The 20,590-nt window shown below is 38.6% G+C and overlaps 1 protein-coding gene across 12 annotated transcripts in view; it reads right to left on the minus strand.

Annotated features, from left to right (window-relative positions):
- CATSPERE (catsper channel auxiliary subunit epsilon) overlaps positions 1–20,590 on the minus strand; it is a 211,963-nt gene that overhangs the window by 86,037 nt on the left and 105,336 nt on the right. For all 12 annotated transcript variants that reach the window (XM_056816069.1, XM_056816070.1, XM_056816066.1 and 9 more), the window contains 2 exons: positions 14,351–14,457; positions 6,829–7,318 (listed from right to left, as the gene is read on the minus strand). In XM_056816069.1, the coding sequence (XP_056672047.1) occupies positions 6,829–7,318; positions 14,351–14,457 (597 nt within the window). The remainder of the gene's footprint in view (positions 1–6,828; positions 7,319–14,350; positions 14,458–20,590) is intronic.

Raw genomic sequence — 20,590 nt, forward strand, 5'->3', positions numbered from 1 at the left:
ATTATTGTGAGCAGCAAATAAGATATGTGTAAAGTATTTTGTAAAACTGTCAGTATTATTTTTAGTCATGCTTATAATTGGGTTTTCCTCTACTAGTCCAGATCCCAATCTCTCCATCACTTAATCTCACTGTTGATAAGCCTGTACTGAACTTTGCATTTAGATAAGTGACAGCCTCATCAGGGACAAAAAATGAGACAACCTCCTGATCTCAAGAGAAAACTGATCTGTTCCTCCCTGTAGATGAGTCCACCTCCCTCACCCCACCATCATGTGACTTTCTCTCCTCCACCTCCCAACCCCTCCCCAACTCATTTTTTTGATAAATGAAGACTGACAGATGATCCTTTCTCTGATCTCCCTCCCCATATTTTGCTGGGGGTCTGGGGTGAGGACCATGTGATTTCTCAGTGATTCTCTCTCTAGCTGGTTTCCCTCTAAGGCTGGGAGGAGATAGCAGTTATCCCTGGAAATCTCAATAAATTTTTATTAAGTAGGGGAAAAAAAAGTTTGAGATCTGCTGTGGCTGCAACATTGGTTTCCCTGTAGCCAGTCTCTGTAGTTGGTTAAGTGACATCCCATTCATCAATCCGCTGGGACATAATTCTTTTCTAGGTTTATAGGCCCTGCCAAAGCTAGACCAAAGGCTCAGTCTTTAAGAACACAGCTGTGGTCACCTTCATTTCAAGGTGAGATTGGACCCTGGGGCAAACTTTTAAAAGTTAGTATTTGCAAAAAATTTATGCTAGCTTGGTTTAAGTTCTGAAAAATCAATTTGAGGCACAGACTTAAACGTTAAAGATAAAAAATTTAAGTATGAGTTATTCATCTGGTGCCAATCATCATGGTGAATTTGTGTGGATACCCCCCAAATCAGGTTGTCCCTGGAGAACCAAGTCCTCTAAATGTTGGGAAAAACAAACAAACAGGGCAAGCTATAGGCATTAAGAGTAGCTTCTGATAAAAGAGATGGGGAATTTTGGGGAGCTCCCTAGGGTTCAAATTCTGGTTCAGCCCTTTTGAGTTGTGACAGGCTCAGAAGGCCCCAACTTTAATGGGTTTGCTATAATCTCGTATTTCATATTTGGTATAATCTAGCGTATCTGTAATTTAGTATGTCTTTTCCTATTGTGAAACCTGGAACAAGTAATATAAACCAAAGTAACATTGCAACATTGTATAGAAAGAAATACTTCAAGAGAGGCATAATTCATAATTTGCCTGGGGAAAGAGCAAGGAAGGAGGAGTTGCAGAAAAACTATCCATTGCTGATTGATACCAATATGTGGTATTGACATGAGCAACATTCTGCTAAGGAATCAGGGAAGCCTGGAAATAGGGTTTTTGGTGTGATGGTCTTTCTAGGCCATGGAGAGAACTCTTTGAGCTAGAGGCAACAAGAGGGCTTAGAGACTGGCCACTTTTTATCAGAGGCAGGTATCCATGTAGATCAAAAAGGTGGGAAAATATACTTCATTAATAAGGTCATGTATTCTAATGGAGTTGTGAATTTACTTCAGGGAACCCACAAGAGAGAGGAGTGGCCCAAAGGGAAAATAAAGAGCTTCTAAAATCTTTGGGAAAGTATAAAAGGTGGCTGCCCAGATTAGTGTATAAATATGAGAACTCTAGAGGAAAAAAAAAATCTCTGGGAGGATAGAAAAGGAAAAGTCTTTTAAATTTTTACTTTAAAGTACTCCCCCCCCCCCCCCATTCAAGGAGTCAGGAAAAGAGTTTCCTCCTGTCAGGTTTATGGTGTAGGGATTCATAACAAGAAGTCTGTGGATAGATAACAGGGAGAAGGGGAAGGGAAATATGGTCTGTGAAGTTGGAACTTTTAATATTTTTATAGCTATATTTCAGTATAAACTGGCTTTTATTTTAGGCATTAAATTCATTTTGAGAAGGAATTCATGGGTTTAATCAGACTGTTAAAGGGTCCTTTAACATTAAAATGGTTAAGAACCCCTAGTATAGAATGTTAAAAATCTTATGACCTCCAGTTATAAGCTCCCCCAAATCTCTCCCCACCTTCCATCTCTGACAATGGCGAAATGTAGAGAATAACTCAGAAGATCTATCAGTACACTTCTAATTGATTTATCCCTTTGCTGAGATATCAGGGGAAAGGGAATAAGCATTTACATGGTTCCTTCTATGTGCCAGGCTCTGTACTATTCTCGTTTGATCCTCACAACAACCGTATAAGGTAGGTGCTGCTATTATCCCCATTTTATAGTTAAGGAAAATGAGATAGAGAATTGCTTGCTCAGTCACACAGTTAAGTATCTGAGGCTCTATTTGCATTCAGGTCTTCCTGACTCTAAGCCTAGGGCTCCATCTTTTACATCAACCAGCTGCCTGTAACAGCCCAGTATGACATCTGAGATTTTACATCATAACACAGAGAGAGAGAATTCAGATTCACAGAATTTGGAGTCAGAGGAGATTTTAGTAGCAATCTAGCTCAAAAGAAGAAAAATACTCATTACAATTTACCCAACCAGCTGTCTTCCAAGCTCTACCTTAAGACTTCCAATGAAGTAGAAGCCACCATTTCCTTAAAGCAGTCTATCCCACTTTTGGGCAGCTCTAATGTTTAGGAAACTAACTGATATCAAGCCTAATTGTGCTTTCTATACAACTTAGATATTTAGCTTCCAGTTTTGCTCCTTGGGGTCAAACAGATAATCAGAAAAATTGTTTGGATAAATCAAGGTTATTATTTCTCTTTTATATATGATAGCTTTGCCATCCTAGCCCATTGCAAGCATATTCCTTTTCTGATGTTTGACAGTCATCTTGTTAATGATCCATTCTATTATTTTCTTAAGAATCAAAACTCATTGGTCTAGAGTTAACAGACTGTTCTTTTTCTCCTCCTTCTTTTTTAAAAGCAAAAAATCCCAAACCAGGCCATTTGCCCTTCTTCATTCCTGTGGTACCTTCCTTGTTTTACAAGATCTTTCAGTATTAATGATAAAGACTGAGCAATTACATTTTCCAGTTCTTTTAGTGAGTAGGGCTACAAGGGACTTGAATTCATCAAAGGCAACTAACTCCCTGACCAAAATATTACTTGGGATTACTTGTTATCTCTGTGTTACCCATTTTGTTCCTTTTAATTGCAAAGTCTATTCTCTATGGTTACAGTGAGGACCAAATGAAGCTTAGCACAGTACCTGGCACAAAGCAGGTCTGTAATAAATGTCCATTTTCTTCCTTCCTTTTTGGCCAACAGAATTATTGAGTAACTCTGGTTCTCTTGGTGATAAGTTATTATCTCATCCACTCCAGGCAAATGTACTTTGCTTGGGTAGGTTCCTCCTTTTTCTCCATATTATGTACTTTAAAATATTCTTTTAAATTTTATTTGGGGTTTGATCTGAGTTTTGAAGGAGGATAGAGAAACTAAGGGTCAGAGCTGAGATAGTATTCTGAGTATGGGGATAATTAGAAAAATGGTATGGAGAGAGGGAGTACAAATAAATTAATGTTGCTGGAACATAGAATATGTGAAGAATAAAGTATAAGAAGGAAGGAAAAGGTCAAGTAATTATTAAGAGCTTTAAATATCGACTTTATATTTGGCCTTAGGGGTAAAGGGAACCATTGGAGTTCAATGAACCAGGGCACGGGTAACCTAGTTAGACCTGTGATTTAGAAAAATCAAATCTGAATAGGAGATGGTTTGAAGCAGGGAGAGATTTGGGGCAGGCAGATTAGTGAAAAGGCTGTTGTAATAGTCATTCCATAATTAACAAATTCAGAAGATATGAAAGTCAATTTTCAAAGAAAGAAATCTAAAATATTAATAGCCATATGAAAAATTACTTCAAACCAGTGAAAATTAGAGAAATTTAATTAAAGCAACTCTGAGGTTCCACCTCATACCCATCAGGTTGACAAAGGTATCAACTATTGGAGGGACTATGGGAAAAATAGGCATATTAGTACACCACTGTGAATTGGTACCACCATTTCTGGAAAGCAATTTAATGCTATGCCCCTAAGCCACTAAACTATGCATTATTACTTCTAGGTGTATATATCCATAGAGATAAAAGGAGAAATAGAAACTATTTGTACAAAAATTATTAAAAATTATTCAGTGGCTGACTCTTTGTGGCCCCAATTAGGGTTTTCTTGACAGATACAAGAGTAGTTTGCAATTTCCTTTCCCAGTTCATTTTATAGATAAGGAAATTGAGGCAAAAGGGTTAAGTGACTTGCCCAGGGTCAACCTAGCTAGGCTGGATTTGAACTCAGGTCTTCCTGATTCCAGCACTCTATATACTGTGCCAAATAGCTGCCTACCGACATATTTAGAAACTCCTTTTTTTTTTTTGTGGTAGCAAAGAACTGAAAACTAAAGGGGGTGCTCATTAATTGGGGAATGGCTAAAGAGATGATGGAATATTAATGTAATGTACATTCATATCCATAACCATTTAAATATCTGTGGTAGATCTTATCTATCACATCATTATCTACCAAAATGCCCTGCTACATGGAATGGACTTATTAATTTTCCTTCAAAGGAACTGAAATCTTTTCCTTGTTCAGTCATTTCAGTTACATCCAACTCTTTGTGACCTTGTTTGGAGTTTTCTTGGCAAAGATATTGGAGTGGTTTGCCATTTTCTTCTTTAGTTCATTTATAGGACGAAGAAACTTAGAAAACAGAGTCAACTGACTTGGCCAGGGTCAAACACATAGTGCCTGAGGCCTGATTTGAACTCAACTAATAACAAGTGGCTAATATTTAGAGATATTAAGTGACCTCTCCCAATTACATAGCTCATGGCTTTCAGAACTAAAAGACCAAGTGTAATAAGATGAAATTTAATTATAATAATAAATATAAATTCTTAGTAAACTGTACAAGTATAGAATGAAGGGGAAGGATGGCTAGACAATTTGTGTAAAAAGTTCTAGTGATTTTATTAGGCTACCAATTCAACATGATTCAAAAGTGTGTGAAATACCAAATTAAAAAATCAAAACAAAAAAAAATTAGTGAGAAATCTTAGAAGCATTGTGCCCAGAACAAAGGAAGTGATTGTGATATTATGTGAGACTGTATCTAACCAGCTGGTTAGATATATCAGTTCAACATTCTGAACGTTTTGCCTTTTGTCAAGGAATGCCACCATGAGGCACAAAAAATACTCAGAGGAAAGAATTCCAGCATACCAAGTATAATGATGGCAGTTTATCTGCAGAGGTAGCCAGGTAGCACAGTATATAAGAGTGCTGGGACTCTTCCTGAGCTCAAATCTGTCCTCAGACACCAGCTATGTGACTCTGGGCAAGTCATTTAACCCTCTTTGCCTCAGTTTCCTCATCTGAAAATGATGTGGAGAGGAAATGGCAGACTAGTCTACTATCTTTGCCAAGAAAACTTCAAATGAGGTTAGAGTCAGACATGACTGAAAAATGACTGAACAGTTCATCTTCAAGGAAGGTTCATTCCAACATTTTTATACCTACTCTACTACTGCAAAATGGTAGACTGTTTAAATAATGCTAACAATTTAGCACAGTGCCTGGCACATAGTCTAAGTGCTTAATAAAATGCTTATTGATTACTGATTGAATAGACCATATTTATTCTCCACCTTCAATTGCCAGCTGATGCTTCCCAGACATATATCTATAGATCCACTGGTCTCTTCTTCTCCATGATCAAATCAAATCCACCTTTATTACACTGTTGTGTAGAAGGCACTGGCTTGGATTGTGGGTGAATGGGATTCTGGCTTTATGTAGCATGTTCAATTCAAGCCAAAGTCCCTCTGCCTTCTTGTGAAAGCTTTAAAGAAGGACAAGAACATGCAAGGGAGTGATCTCTGGACCTGGAGACAAGTGACCCAGGAAAGCTGAGTTTGAATACAGGCTCTGCCATTTGGCCACTCTGTGACCTTGAGCAATTGCCTTAATTGCCCCAGGGTAGATTACTTCATCTGCAAAAATGAGTTCTGGGGCAGGAGTCTTTCATCATTTTTATGTCCTGGGCCCCTTTGGCAGTCTGATGAAGCCTATGGCCTTTTTCTCTGGGGTTTTAAGTTAATGAAAATAAAGGTGACATTTTTTAATCCATCCAAATGATTATTTCTTAAATCCCCTTACTTTCTGTCATAGTAGCAACTCTAAAACAGAAGGGTAAGAGCTAGGCCAGGAACATAAAGCTAGGAAGAATCTGAGGTCAAATTTGAATCCAGCTCCTCCTGACTCTAGGCCTGGAACTCTATCCACTGTGTCACCTGGCTGCCTCTTGTCCATCTGAATTCATGGACATCCTTCTGGAATCTCCATGGATCCCTGGTCAAGAATTCCTCTCTAGTCTTAATGATTACTCTTTTTATTTTTTAACACCATTGCTGTGAGGATCTAATACTTCATATAGGTTAAATGTATTTAATTGATGGGTTTAAAGAGGAAGGAGAGGGAACACATATAATGGACAGAAAGCTGGCATTGAGTTTAGTAAGACCAGGTATCAATCAAGTCTCATCTCTGATCCATACTGGCTGTGTGACGCAGGTCCAATTGATTAACTTCTCAGAGCTCTAGGCTACTCTTCCCCCTCCCCCTCAGCCCCCACCACCCCCGGAAAAGATGCTGACCGACATAGACAAACCTTCTTTACTATGTGTTCTCTATTCCAGGGAAATCAAAAGTCCAATCTCTCTCTTCCTAAACTCATTTTGTCACATTTTAAAACTTCTATTTCCCATATTACTCATATTTGTAAAGCAACAACAACTTAAAAACTCTTCAAGGATAAAGAATTTAAAAAAGAATAATAGAAAAATGTGGACTAACCCTTGATTTATAGTCAGGCCAACACCAGGTTCTTGTTCCTATTCCAAGTACATTGTCAGGAATGCCCAAAGTTGAGTCGAGGTGAGAAAAAAGGTCATCTCTCCTCAGGTAAATTTTTCCTTTTATTAAAAATAGTAATCCTTCATCCACCATAGCAACACTGGTTACTTTATTATAATATCCTCTAGGCATGTAGCCTCTCGGGGCTCTGACCTTCTGTGAAGTATTGAAAGAATCTTTTGTAAAAAGAGTTTCCCAAAATGAAACTGCTACGATAGATGCAGGAAAGCATGGAGGCCAGTCATAAAGGATATATTCTGGAGACTCAGACCCAAGTGGTTCCCAGTCAGGATTGTCAACCAAATACAATTTAGAATAAGACAGTATAAATGTATAGTCTGCAATAAAGCAATCTTGGAAAGCCACTGAATTGCCTTTGATTGTCATAAACATGTTCTGGCTTATATGTGGTATCTTTATTTCCCAGACCCTAAGAGAGAAAAATAAAGCCATAATTACTGGCCAGAATAAAAATATTCCTCTCCACCTCCCCCATTGTACCTCCTTTCTCACCAGTCTTATACAGATTAGTCAATATAACCATCTTTTTATAATAAAGGCATGAATTTAAAAAAAAGAATTGAGAGAATTGAGTTGCAGGGTAATTCCTTTAATATCTGCTTTTATTTTGCCTTTATCTCAGCCAACCCCTAATTCCCATTTATTTGTATCAGAGAACAAAAATTAGGTTCAAGGCTGAGAAGACCAATAGATTGGAAACCAAAGAGACCCCAGTAGTCTGTTGAATGAGAAATCCATAAAATGTCTCTAGAGCAGTGTAGCTTGGCCAACAAAGAAACAGATTTTTTTAAACATTTTACAAAGTCTTGAGATAGAGGAACTGCTCTTTGTGACTAGAAAATGTAGCTTAAAGAGGCAACATGTTTGGATGTTACTTCCCTAATTTACTGTTCAGTGTGTTCCAAAACACTCTGAAGGTTCTCATTTTGAAGAGGAAAAATCTATCATGTCCATGGCTCTAAGGACAAACAAAATCTTTATTTTGGCTGTAAAACAGCTAAAGTTTTTCTCTAGTCTGATGTTCAAATATATGAGGATTTGATTTTCCAAAAAAGTCTCTGAACAGATGCCAGGAACAATTCTCTTTAAAAAATATCTGTTCTGGGGGGGTGAGAGGGGCAGCTGGATGGTTCAATGAATTGACAGCCAGGCCCAGGTGGGAGGTGCTGGGTTCTAATCTGACCTCAGACACTTCCTAGCTGTGTGACCCTGGGCAAGTCACTGAACCCCCATTTGCCTAGCCCTTACCACTCTTCTGCCTTGGAACCAATACATAGCATTGATTCTAAGATGGAAGGGTTTTTAAAAAACTCTATTCTGAATATAACACCCCCCCCCCAAATGTATTTTTAACCACAAAAGAGGATATTCTTTGAAATTGTGACTTTGTTTCATATCTCTGTTTTTTTAAAAAGTATATGTTATACATACAGACAAATACTAAAGAAAAATTTAAGCCACCATACTTCATTTGATACATCATCTGCAATGGGGATAAACTAGAAGCCTTCCCAATAAGATCAGGAGTAAAACAAGGATGCCCATTTATCACCTCTATTATTTAACATTGTACTAGAAACACTAGCAGTAGCAATTAGAGAAGAAAAAGAAATTGAAGGTATTAAAATTGGCAATGAGGAGACCAAGCTATCAATATTTACGGATGATATGATGGTTTACTTAAAGAATCCTAGAGAATCAACCAAAAAGTTACTCGAAATAATCAACAACTTTAGCAAAGGTGCAGGATACAAAATAAACCCACATAAGTCATCAACATTTCTATATATCTCTAATCCATTTCAGCAGCAAGAATTAGAAAGGGAAATACCATTTAAAATCACCCTAGACAATATAAAATACTTAGGAATCTATCTGCCGAGACAAACACAGGAAATATATGAACACAACTACAAAACACTCTCCACACAGTTAAAACTAGATCTAAACAATTGGAAAAACAATGATTGCTCATGAGTGGGACAAGCTAACATAATAAAAATGACAATCCTACCCAAATTAATTTACTTATTTAGTGCCATACCCATTGAACTACCAAAAAACTTCTTTAGTGAATTAGAAAAAACCATAACTAATTTCATTTGGAAGAACAAAATATCAAGGATATTTAGGGAAATCATGAAAAAAAATGCAAAGGAAGGAGAACTCGCAGTCCCAGATCTCAAACTATACTATAAAGCAGTGGTCATCAAAACAATTTGGTACTGGTTAAGAGACAGAAAGGAGGATCAGTGGAATAGATTTGGGGTAAATGACCTCAGCAAGACAGTCTATGACAAACTTAAAGACGGACAAAAATCCACTATTTGATAAAAATTGCTGGGAAATTTGGAATACAGTGTGGGAGAGATTAGGTTTGGATCAACACCTTACACCCTATACCAAGATAAATTCAGAATGGTTGAATGACTTGAACATAAAGAAGAAAACTATAAGTAAATTAGGTGAACACAGAATAGTATACATGTCAGACCTTTGGGAAGGGAAAGATTTTAAAACCAAGCAAGACTTAGAAAGACTCACAAAATGTAAAATAAATAATTTTGACTACATCAAATTAAAAAGTTTTTGTACAAACAAAACCAATGTAACTAAAATCAGAAGGGAAGCAACAAATTGGGAAACAATCTTCATAAAAACCTCTGACAAAGGTCTAATTACTCAAATTTATTAACAACTAAAACAGTTGTACAAAAAAATCAAGCCATTCTCCAATTGATAAATGGGTAAGGGCCATGAATAGGCAATTTTCAGTTAAAGAAATCAAAACTATTAATAAGCACAAGAAAAAGTGTTCTAAATCTCTTATAATCAGAGAGATGCAAATCAAAACAACTCTGAGGTATCACCTCACACCTAGCACATTGGCCAACATGATAGCAAAGGAAAGTAATGAATGCTGGAGGGAATGTGGGAAAGTGGGAACACTAATTCATTGCTGGTGGAGTTTGAATTGATCCAACCATTCTCGAGGGTAATCTAGAACTATGCCCAAAGGATGATAAAAGACTGTCTGCCCTTTGATCTAGCCATAGCAATAGCACTGCTGGGTTTGTACCCCAAAGAGATAATAAAGAAAAAGACTTGTACAAGAATATTCATAGCTGCGCTCTTTGTGGTGGCCAAAAATTGGAAAATGAGGGGATGCCCTTCAATTGAGGAATGGCTGAACAAATTGTGGTATATGTTGGTGATGGAATACTATTGTGATAAAATAAGTAATAAAGTGGAGGAATTCCATGGAGACTGGAACAACCTCCAGGATGTGATGCAGAGTGAAAGGAGCAGAACCAGGAGAACATTGTACACAGAGACTGATACACCGTGGTTCAATCGAACATAATGGACTTCTCCATTAATGGCAATACAATGTCCCTGAACAATCTGCGGGGATCTATGAGAAAAAACACTATCCTCAAGCAGAGAACAAACTGTGGGAGTAAAAACACTGAGGAAAAGCAACTGTTTGACTACAGGGGTGGAGGGGATATGACTGAGGAGAGACGCTAAATGAGCACCCTAATGCAAATACCAACAACAAGGAAATGGGTTCGGAGCAAGGGCACATGTGATATCCAGTGGAATAGGGTGTCAGCTAAGGGAGGGGTGTTGGGGGGCAGGAGGAAAAGAAAATGATCTTTGTTTCCAATGAATAATATTTGAAAACGACCAAATAAATTAATGTTTAAAAGGAAAAAAAGAAAGAAATTGAGAGAAAAGATAGAGGTGGGGAGGTTGAAAGGGAAGACTTAGGCAGGTAGAAATTATGCAGACACACTGGTTTGATGGAGGATTTAATTATAAATGAGTAAGGGAGTGAGGAGGAGAGGAGATGAACACAGAGTAAAGAGAAGTAGCTTTCTTTGGCTGGAATTGGGAGTGAGTAGGCTCTCCTACAGTTATCACTACCTCTGTCCAAGATTAGATGGCAAGATAAGAGCAAGGGGCATGCCTTAACAATTAAAAAAAAAAACTTTTCCTTGACTTTGTGATAATTAAAATGTTTTGGGAGCAAGGGAAATATATAACAATTATGACCGCTGAAATATGTTTTCTACTGTGATTGGTTTTATATAAATATAAGATGATCACCAGGGAATATATTCCCAATTTATGAATATGCCCAAGCCAACTGGGTTTTATAGAGAAATTTAATTTATAATACATTGATTAATCAATAGAAAAAGAGAGAAAGTAAAAAAGGAATAAGAATGAATAAATCAGTCAGTTGGTTTTATCACTCACCCAAGATCTCTCTAAGTAAGGCTTCTCATGCCAACCTCAGGCTCCACCTTCAAGAGAGCCTCCTTTCAAGAAATGTTCCAGAGAATTCTCCTCCTGACTCCTCCTGAGTTCTCCTTCCACAGCCTCCTTCAAGACCTCTCCAGGAGCTCTCCCTCCAGGACCTCTCTCCTCTCAGCCTCCTTCAGAGCAAAACCTCCTCAGAGCAAAACCTCTCAGAGCAAAAAAAACTCTCCTCCCCCTGTCCTCAGATCCTGCTATCTTTAAGGAAACCATCTAAGTTCCCTCCCCTCAGTTCTCACATCTACCAATCACTGTCAATGTCTCCCCTGTGCCAATGGTGGCTCTAGTTTAACCCAGGACCGCCCAGAGGTTTGTGGCTTTGCACATGTCTGTTGAAGGTCATATTCTCAAATAATTAAATCTTGATCTATGCTGCAGCCCTTCCTAAATCCTGTTATTCTAAGTAGGGTGGAGATTGTATTTTCCAAGACCTGGTTCTGTCATTCCAAGTATCTCTATTGTATCAATTCTAAAATCAATCATGACTCAAAGAACTTCCTGTTCTATGCTTAAGCATAGGTCAAAGCCCTTTCCATTGTTTAGCAAAAGGTTTCTGTTCTAAAGTAGTATTAAGTAGGGAGGAGAAGGATCCTCCCATGCCAAGGGGTTTCACATTCCAATAGAGTTTCTTACTATCAGTAGGAAATTTTTTCCAAGTATGAAATTTCCCAATGGTGAAATTTCCAACATTCATAAGTCTAAGAAATTTTAAGGTTTACAACTTGGAATTCATGCAAACAGTGGAATGCCTTTTCTACTCTTCCTTTATGTCTCAGAAGGCAGGTTGACTCATACAAAGTTTTCTTTAATTCCATTCATAATTCCTGATTTAATCAGTACTGTAAGGCTGAATTACTCTTAAGAAAAAGTATTTTTGATTTTTGCATTTTGGTTTTGTGACTGGTCTTGATGAGACTAAATTATTGATAAATTTTGAGCCTGATTTGGGAGTGATATAAAAGTATATCAATTTGAATAAATTTCCCCAAAAGGATAAAATTGGTATTTTTCAATTATCATTGCTTTCTGAGAGGAGTCTGGAAAAGTACATTTACTTTTCTATTATTTTTCCCTCTCCCCAGGAATGCATAAAGAAATCTATTGTTTGGGGTAAAATCAAGGGCAGTTAATCAAGGATAGGGAGAGAAGGAGGAGAGGGGAAAGGGAATCCATACAGAGTTGACCAAGAATAGGGGTCAGAGAAGGGAGTAAGCCTCCCTTTCATTTTTACCTTAAACCAAACCTCCAGAATTTCAGAGTGCAAAAGTGACATTATATAACTGAATTATAATCTGAATTCCCTGACAATTCCCTGAAGAACTCTTGATACTCTGTGCTGTGTACATATAGGGAAATTTGACTTGATTGGCTAGAGAAGCAGAGAAAGAAAGAGAGACCTTAGGGGAAGGTGTGGGTTTTGAATGCTGAATTAAAGGATTCCCCCTCTGCACCCCCCAAACAATCTGAGTTGTAGGCATGATAGGAAAAGATGGCAACTTAACAAATCCCTTGATTCTCAGTGTTGGTACTCCTAGATAGCATTAAGAACCAGCTGTTGTGAGGTCATTCTTTAAACAGCTGAAATCTCCAGGCTATAGAATTTTTGGGTACTCTTCTCCTATCACCTAAACCTGTGGTGGCAAACCTATAGCACATATGCTAGAGAACTCTTTCTGTGGACATGCCTGCTGTTATCCCAGCACAGAGTTCACCAGAGTTTGTTATTAGAAAGCCAGAGGGACATGGGCTGGGCTGCTTCCCTTCCCCTTTCCATGTGTGCCTGAGGACATCATCTGCCTCTCTAAAAGTTTCCCCAATGACTGTTTTACTTCTTGGCTTTGATAAATGTTCTTTGCTATCCATGATTGCCTTTTTTTTTGTAATTAAGAACTTGATAGGACTCTGCCAAAATAAAATCATACCTCTAAAAAATATCTGATATGTAACATATACTTTTAGTCCAATACTACTTTTGAAGACAAGGGAGTGAAGAAGGGATCACATATTCATCTGTCCTTAATCTTCACAAAGGAGTTAATCCAGTGGTCCTGTGTCTGGTGCAAATAGCCAGTTGGAGGGAAAGGAGTGAGTGTGAGGGTACTTCCACTCAAAGTTCACCAGGGAATGATACTTAAAATTGTTAAAACAGACTCAAAAGAATCTTTGACCTTGGATCCAGAATTACTATTGCTATCTAGTTTTTGTATTTTAAAATTTTTGTTTTTTAAACACAAAATATAAGCTAAGGACTCCAATTTGTTCATTGCTACTATTAGTGAGTTTGGCAAAAATGTATTAATTTAATGGGTGGTGGCAAGTAACTGACTTAGAGATGGGATTTAGAACTTCTTCCCTGGGCTTGAGTTGTTTAGATTGGTGAGTACAATTTTTTTTTATATATGGCCAAATCCAGAAGAGATAAATTCATAGCCCATTCAGATGAAGACTCTTAAACACCTATCCACCACATATGCATTCTCTATTCTCACCTCTAACTTTGGGTTATTCATAATCAATAGTATTTTTACTTCTGGAAAGGTCATGTTAGTTGATTGCTTTGTTGATCAACAAATTCCTGTGAACTTCTCAGACTAAAACTCATCCCTTCCACTACCATTTCTCTCTCTATGTTGCATCCTCCTTTTAGAATCTAAGTTCCTTGAGGACACGGACAGCCTCATTTTTGTATTTGTAACCCCAGCATTTACACACAATTTCTGGCATATAGCAAATACTTAATAAGTTCTTTTAAAAAATTCATTCATTCATTCAGCTAAGATTTTTGGGAGCTATCCTGAAATATCTAGACTTATTGTCAGTCTGGTTATATAAGATGAATTCCTGAATTGAGGTTTTAGGAATTGCTATACAGTGTTGGAAATACAACCAAAGAATATGAGTTATAACTTCTGAATGGGATACAGATTTGTGGTATAATTTAAAATTTCTTTTTGTACCAAAGGACAGTCAATTCAAACATCTATTATTAGACCTAAAATCAAATTAAATCAAACATTCCTGAGAAGTTTAAATTTCATCATGGAAGTCTATCTAGTTTTACTTTTGTTAAACTTTCTAAAAATGATTTGCATTTTAAATATTTAAGTTGAAATACCCTTCTTGCTCAGAAGTTTTTGGAAAGTACTGAACATGATTAATTATTGATTGAAAAACAGGCTCTTGTCCCATACTGATAAACTGCATGCTAAGTGTCTTGGAATTCTGTGAAAATAAAGGAAAATAAACTTTTGATTATGAAATATTTTAATTTTAAAATCACAACTCAAACTTCTAAAATTTCAGTTATATAAAAGGTACCATAAGAAAATATTTTAATTAAAAATAAATTCTTATTTTCTGTCTTAGAATCAATACTGAGTATTGATTCCCTGGCAGAAGAACAGTAAGGGTTAGGAAAACAAGGGTGAGTGAACTTGCCCAGGGTCACACAGCTAGGAAGTGTCTGAGGTCAGATTTGGACCCAGGTCCTCCCGATTCCAGGCCTGGCCCCAGAAAACATTTTAAAAACAATATACATTAGCATAAAAACATATTTGAAAACTGTTAATCAGCAGAAATTCATTTAGCTTATAGTTTATTCTATCAATAAAAGGAAAAAGAATAAATTTGATATTGTTCTAGAAGTTATTGAGGTTTCATATATTTCTTTTTTTTTTAAACCCTTACCTTCTTTTTTGGAATCACTACTATGTATTGGCTCCAAGGCAGAAGAGTGGTAAGGGCTAGGCAATGGGGGTCAAGTGACTTGCCCAGGGTCACACAGCTGGGAAGTGTCTGAGGTCAGATTTGAACCCAGGACCTCCCATCTCTAGGCCTGGCTCTCAATCCACTGAGCTACCCAGCTGCCCCCAAGCTTTCATATATTTCTGAGATATAGCTTTGTTGTTTTCTTAGCCTTTTCCCCTTAATCCAAATAATAAGGTGGAAGGAAGCACTGGGTTGATTGACTAAATATTCCTACTACTACTAATAGTAATAATATGTAATAAAATAATGATTATGATGGGATGCTTCCCATCCTAACCAATCATCCAATGGTTTGTTGCTTACTTGTGAATGAGAAATAGGATCTCTAGGTTGTTAAACATTAGAATATTGGTTGAACACAGAAATGATGGAATAGGAAAGAGCAATAAAAGAAAGAGAGAATGCAAAAGAAAGAGGAATGAGGATCAAGTCCATAAGGAGATAAGCTAGCTGATGGCAAATGGAAGAAGCATATGCCTTTTAATGATTCTACCAGGATCATCTATTTAGAGGAAGAAGGAAGATCAGAGGTCATCTAATCTAATGGTCTCCAAAATAGAGTATACACACATCTAAGAGATCTTGTGATGATTTCTGGAGTGTAGTCAGTTGCTTAAAGTGTTAGAAGATCCACTTGTGAAGGACACTTGTGGAATCCGCTTCCCATACAACTCTACCACTTTCTTCACCCATTATCACCCAATATCCATGACTCTTGCCCCTTCCCTACTGTGCAAGCTCCTAATGTCTCCCTTTCCATACCGGGCATTGGCTTTTGTGGTAGTGATAACCTGGACACAAGAGTTGCCTTTGAAGAAATTCTTTGCCGCCATCACAGTGTATTCATAACTGCACCCCCTCACCACCAGCCAAATCACTGGGCAATAGCCAGTGAGGAAAAAACTACTCCACTTACATTTTTGATAAGCTAGTATAACTCAACAAGATGTGAAGGGCTTAGATGGCTTATAATTTGCATTGCAGAACTCACTACTTTTCTTTCTAAGTTTTATTTCTGTTGTCTCCAGCACTGCTAGCCTTCCAGTCTTTCAGGTTCCTAACCTGGGAGTCATCCTGGATTGCTCACTCTCTTTCACCCCAAGTATCCAATTAGTTGCTAAGTCTTATAATTTCTACTTCCATAAAATCCCTTCCATCCATCTCACTTCTCTTTTTTCTCTCAGCCACTACCCAGTTTAGTCCCTCCTGATCTTTTTCCTGAACTACTGGAATAAACTCCTAGTTGATTACCTTTTGCCTCAAGTCTCTTCTCTCTCTGATCTATCCTTTACAGTTGCCAAAGGGATTTGTCCTAGAGTTCAGGCTTACCCAAAGAACTCTTGTGGTCCTGTTTATTCTAGGATGAAATATATATCTTTGTTTGGTTTTTAAAGCCCTTCACGACTTGGCTCCAAATTATTTCTCCAGCCTTATTATATAACATTGTCCTTCTTACTTCTTATGGACCTGCCACATTAGCCTTCTTGCTATTCCCCATACAAAACACTCCTTTCCCTTTCTCTGTATCTTTCTTTGGCTTTCTCCCATTCTTAGAGTGTATCATAAATGGTGAATATTAAAAGAAATTAAAACATGACTTTTGCTGTAAAGCTGTTATATTCATTGGCTGTTGTGATTTATTATTTTTTATTATGCATCTTTTAATTAAAACATTTCAAAATCATCAGCTTGACCAGTTATATTGATCAAATTAACTGATTAATTAAATATTAATACTTATTATTTATAAATCCACCTTAGCCTCCCAAGATCAACACAAGGAAATAATCAAGTAGTGGTTAGTGAAATCATAAGGGGAATAATCATGGTAATCTCTTGTGTCACACAGAGGTTTGCTGGTTATCTCTTTGCAAAACACTTCCAGGAGTGGCTGAACTTGAAGATGTTAAGCATTCTTTTCTCTTAAGAAAAGAAAAATATTTCAGATTTGCTGACCTCTTTTTGTTATGATAAGTGCTGTCAGTAGTAGGCTGTCCACCAGATATCTAGAAAATTTATACCCATATCTCTCAATAATTATCAAATAAGCATACAGGAATATGCATATACATCCACATGTATATATAAAATGCATATACACACTCAAACAAATGTATACAGAGAATCATATGATGTATACACACATATGTCTCAAAGTAAAAGGGTAGGGGTTGGGCTGAAGAGGAAGGCTATGAGCTAGGTATTGAAAAAGGAGCGAAGGAAGGGGAATGACTTGGAGCCAGTAGGTAAGGAAGATAAATGCAACCAGGATCTGGATAAGCTATGTGGACTCAAAGGAACCTCAAAGAAGGAAAGGTTGCCGAGTTAGCAGATGGAGCTTCCGAAGATTGCAGTGGGGAGTAAGGAGGATATTTGAACTGCTCCCTAGGTAGAAGAGAGATAAGGATTAAGGAAACTATGTTCAGAAATGTAACATTAGAGAAGATGCTCTGGGAAGAGGTGCTTTGTAGGGAGAAGAGACAGAAGTGCATTAAACAAGTCTTAGATGAATGAACCTAAATCTTAGAATCTTGAAATTTCTTAGAATCAGTTTTTCTCAAAGTTCTGCTTTTAACTCTGAGAAGATTTCTTGGAGTATGGTAAAGAAAGAATTCCAGACTTTGGGGCTGAGATTATAATAAGAGATGAAGAGCCTTATAACAAGAATGATACAGTGGAAGGATGGAAATTCAGGGAATTGTGGTCTTAGAAGTGTAGAATTTAAGATCATAGAGAAGGGAGCAATTTTCAGTGATGGTTCAATCTAAACTGTGAACACTATCTGTGGTAGCAAGGTACAGAAGAGATAAATGTCATGATCATGTGAGAGGCCAGTGTTAGAGGGTCTATCAGAGTCAATATTGGTACCAATACCAATACTGACATCAATGGAAAGGATTAGTGTGACAAGAAAAACTGTGAACCAGGTATGAAAAGATATGGTGTCATCAGGCATTCATCATGTTTCATTTAGCATGAGCATTCGTAAAAAGCACTGCTCACCCTAATCAAGGGAGGGGACTAGAAAAGGTGTCTCAAACATTGCCTGCCCTACAAACACCCAGTCAGCACACCGCAGCTGGCGGGTCATCCCTTTAAGCGGTCGAAACCAAAGAAAACAAAACACAAAGAAACTCCTACTAGGAGCATGGAACATCAGAACATTACTTGATAGAGAGAATACCCCAAGACCTGAGAGAAGAACAGCTCTAATTGGTAAAGAACTGGCACGATATAACATCAACATCGCAGCCTTAAGCAAAACACGCTTACCAGAAGAGGGATCACTCAGCGAACCCACCACTGGATACACCTTCTTCTGGAAAGGTAGAGCCACAAGTGAAGACAGAATCCACGGTGTTGGCCTGGCTATCAAGACCAGTTTGCTCAAACAGCTGCCAGACTTGCCTGTGGGCATCAGCGAGAGGCTCATGAAGATCCGTTTGCCTCTCAGCAAAGACAAGTATGCCACAATCATCAGCGCATATGCCCCAACACTGACCAGCACAGAGGAGACCATTGAGCAGTTCTACTCTGACCTGAGCGCCCACAAATGACAAACTGATACTACTGGGAGACTTTAACACCTGCATTGGCCAGGACCATGAAAGATGGAAAGGAGTGCTTGGCAAACACGGCTTGGGCAAAATGAACAACAACGGCCTATTGCTACTCAGCAAATGCTCAGAGTTCGAACTCACCATCACGAACACTGTGTTCAGAATGGTGAACAAATACAAAACAACATGGATGCATCCACGATCAAAACAGTGGCATCTCATTGACTACATCATTGTATGCCGGCGACACATCCAGGATGTACAGATCACCAGAGCCATGAGAGGAGCTGAATGCTGGACAGACCACCGATTGGTTAGAGGGACTCTTCAACTGCGCATTGCGCCTCGCCATCCAAAACACGCCCAGAGAGTTCGCGCATCTTGCAACATGAGTCATCTCAGAGATCCATTTTATCTGCAAACATTCCAGTCCTGTCTGGATGACAAACTGTCTGCCAAGGGACCACTCATTGGAAGCCCAACCGAGAAATGGAACCAGTTCAGAGACGTGGTGACGGAAACATCAAAGGCAGTCCTAGGCTCCAAACAACTGGTTCGATGAAGACAACACTGCTATTGAAGACCTATTGAGCAAAAAGAACAAAGCCTTTGTGGAGTGGCAAAATGACCCAAACTCTGCTCCTAAAAAGGACAGATTCAAGTCTCTCCAAGCCACGGTGCAGTGTGAGATCAGGAAGATGCAAAACCGATGGTGGGAAAAAAAGGCAGAAGAAATTCAGTGCTTTGCTGACACGAAAAACTATAAACAATTTTTCAGTGCCCTCAAGACTGTCTATGGGCCATTAAAATCCACCACCGCCCCCTTGCTATCCTCTGACAATGACTCTCATAAAAGATAAAAAAGGCATCAGCAACAGGTGGAAAGAACACTTCAGCCAGCTCTTCAACTGACCCTCCTCAGTCGACCAAAGGGCCCTTGACCAGATCCCCCAAAACTGCATCATCAAGCAACTTGATGTCCCTCCTCCATTAGAAGAAGTCCAAAAAGCCATTAAACAAATGTGTGCAGGCAAGGCACCCGGTAAAGACGGGATTCCAACCGAGGTATACAAGGCCTTAAATGGAAAGGCACTTCAGGCATTCCATATATGGGTTGACCAGGCTGACCAGCATATGGGAAGAGGAAGACATGCCCTCAGAACTCAGAGATGCCTCTATCGTAGTCCTATACAAGAACAAAGGCACATGAGCAGCCTGTGACAACTACAGAGGCATTTCACTGCTCTCTACTGCTGGAAAGATCCTCGCCCATGTTATACTCAACAGACTCCTGTCATCTGTTTCAGAACAGAACCTGCCTGAATCACAATGTGGCTTCCAACCAGATTGCAGCACCATCGACATGGTCTTCACGGTGAAGCAAATGCAGGAAAAATGCCTTGAGCAGAACCTGAATCTCTACATTGTCTTCATAGACCTGACAAAGGCGTTCGACACAGTGAACAGGGACTCATTGTGGGTGATCGTCAGCAAGCTCGGTTGCCCAGCAAAATTTGTCAAACTGATCCAGCTCTTTCATGTCGACATGACAGGGGAAGTCCTATCTGGTGGAGAGACTTCCGATCACTTCAACATCTCCAATGGTGTGAAACAAGGCTGCGTCCTCGCTCCGGTACTATTCAACCTATCCTTCACCCAAGTATTATGACATGCCGTGATAGATCTAGACCTGGGCATCTACATCAAATACCGACTGGATGGCTCACTATTCAACCTTCGCTCCCTGACTGCAAAAACAAAGACAACAGAGAGACTCATCCTGGAAGCTCTCTTTGCAGATGATTGTGCTCTCATGGCCCACCAAGAAAATCATCTTCAAACCATTGTGGACAGGTTCTCCACCGCAACAAAACTGTTTGGCCTGACTATCAGCCTCAGCAAAACAGAGGTGCTGTTCCAACCCGCACCAGGCACGCAGCTTTCTAAGGTCAACACTTTCAAGTACCTGGGCAGCACCATCGCCAACAATGGGTCCCTAGACCACGAGATCAATGCCAGGATCCAAA

Source organism: Monodelphis domestica, chromosome 2 (assembly GCF_027887165.1).
Source record: "Monodelphis domestica isolate mMonDom1 chromosome 2, mMonDom1.pri, whole genome shotgun sequence".
Classification (NCBI taxonomy): Eukaryota; Metazoa; Chordata; class Mammalia; order Didelphimorphia; family Didelphidae; genus Monodelphis; species Monodelphis domestica.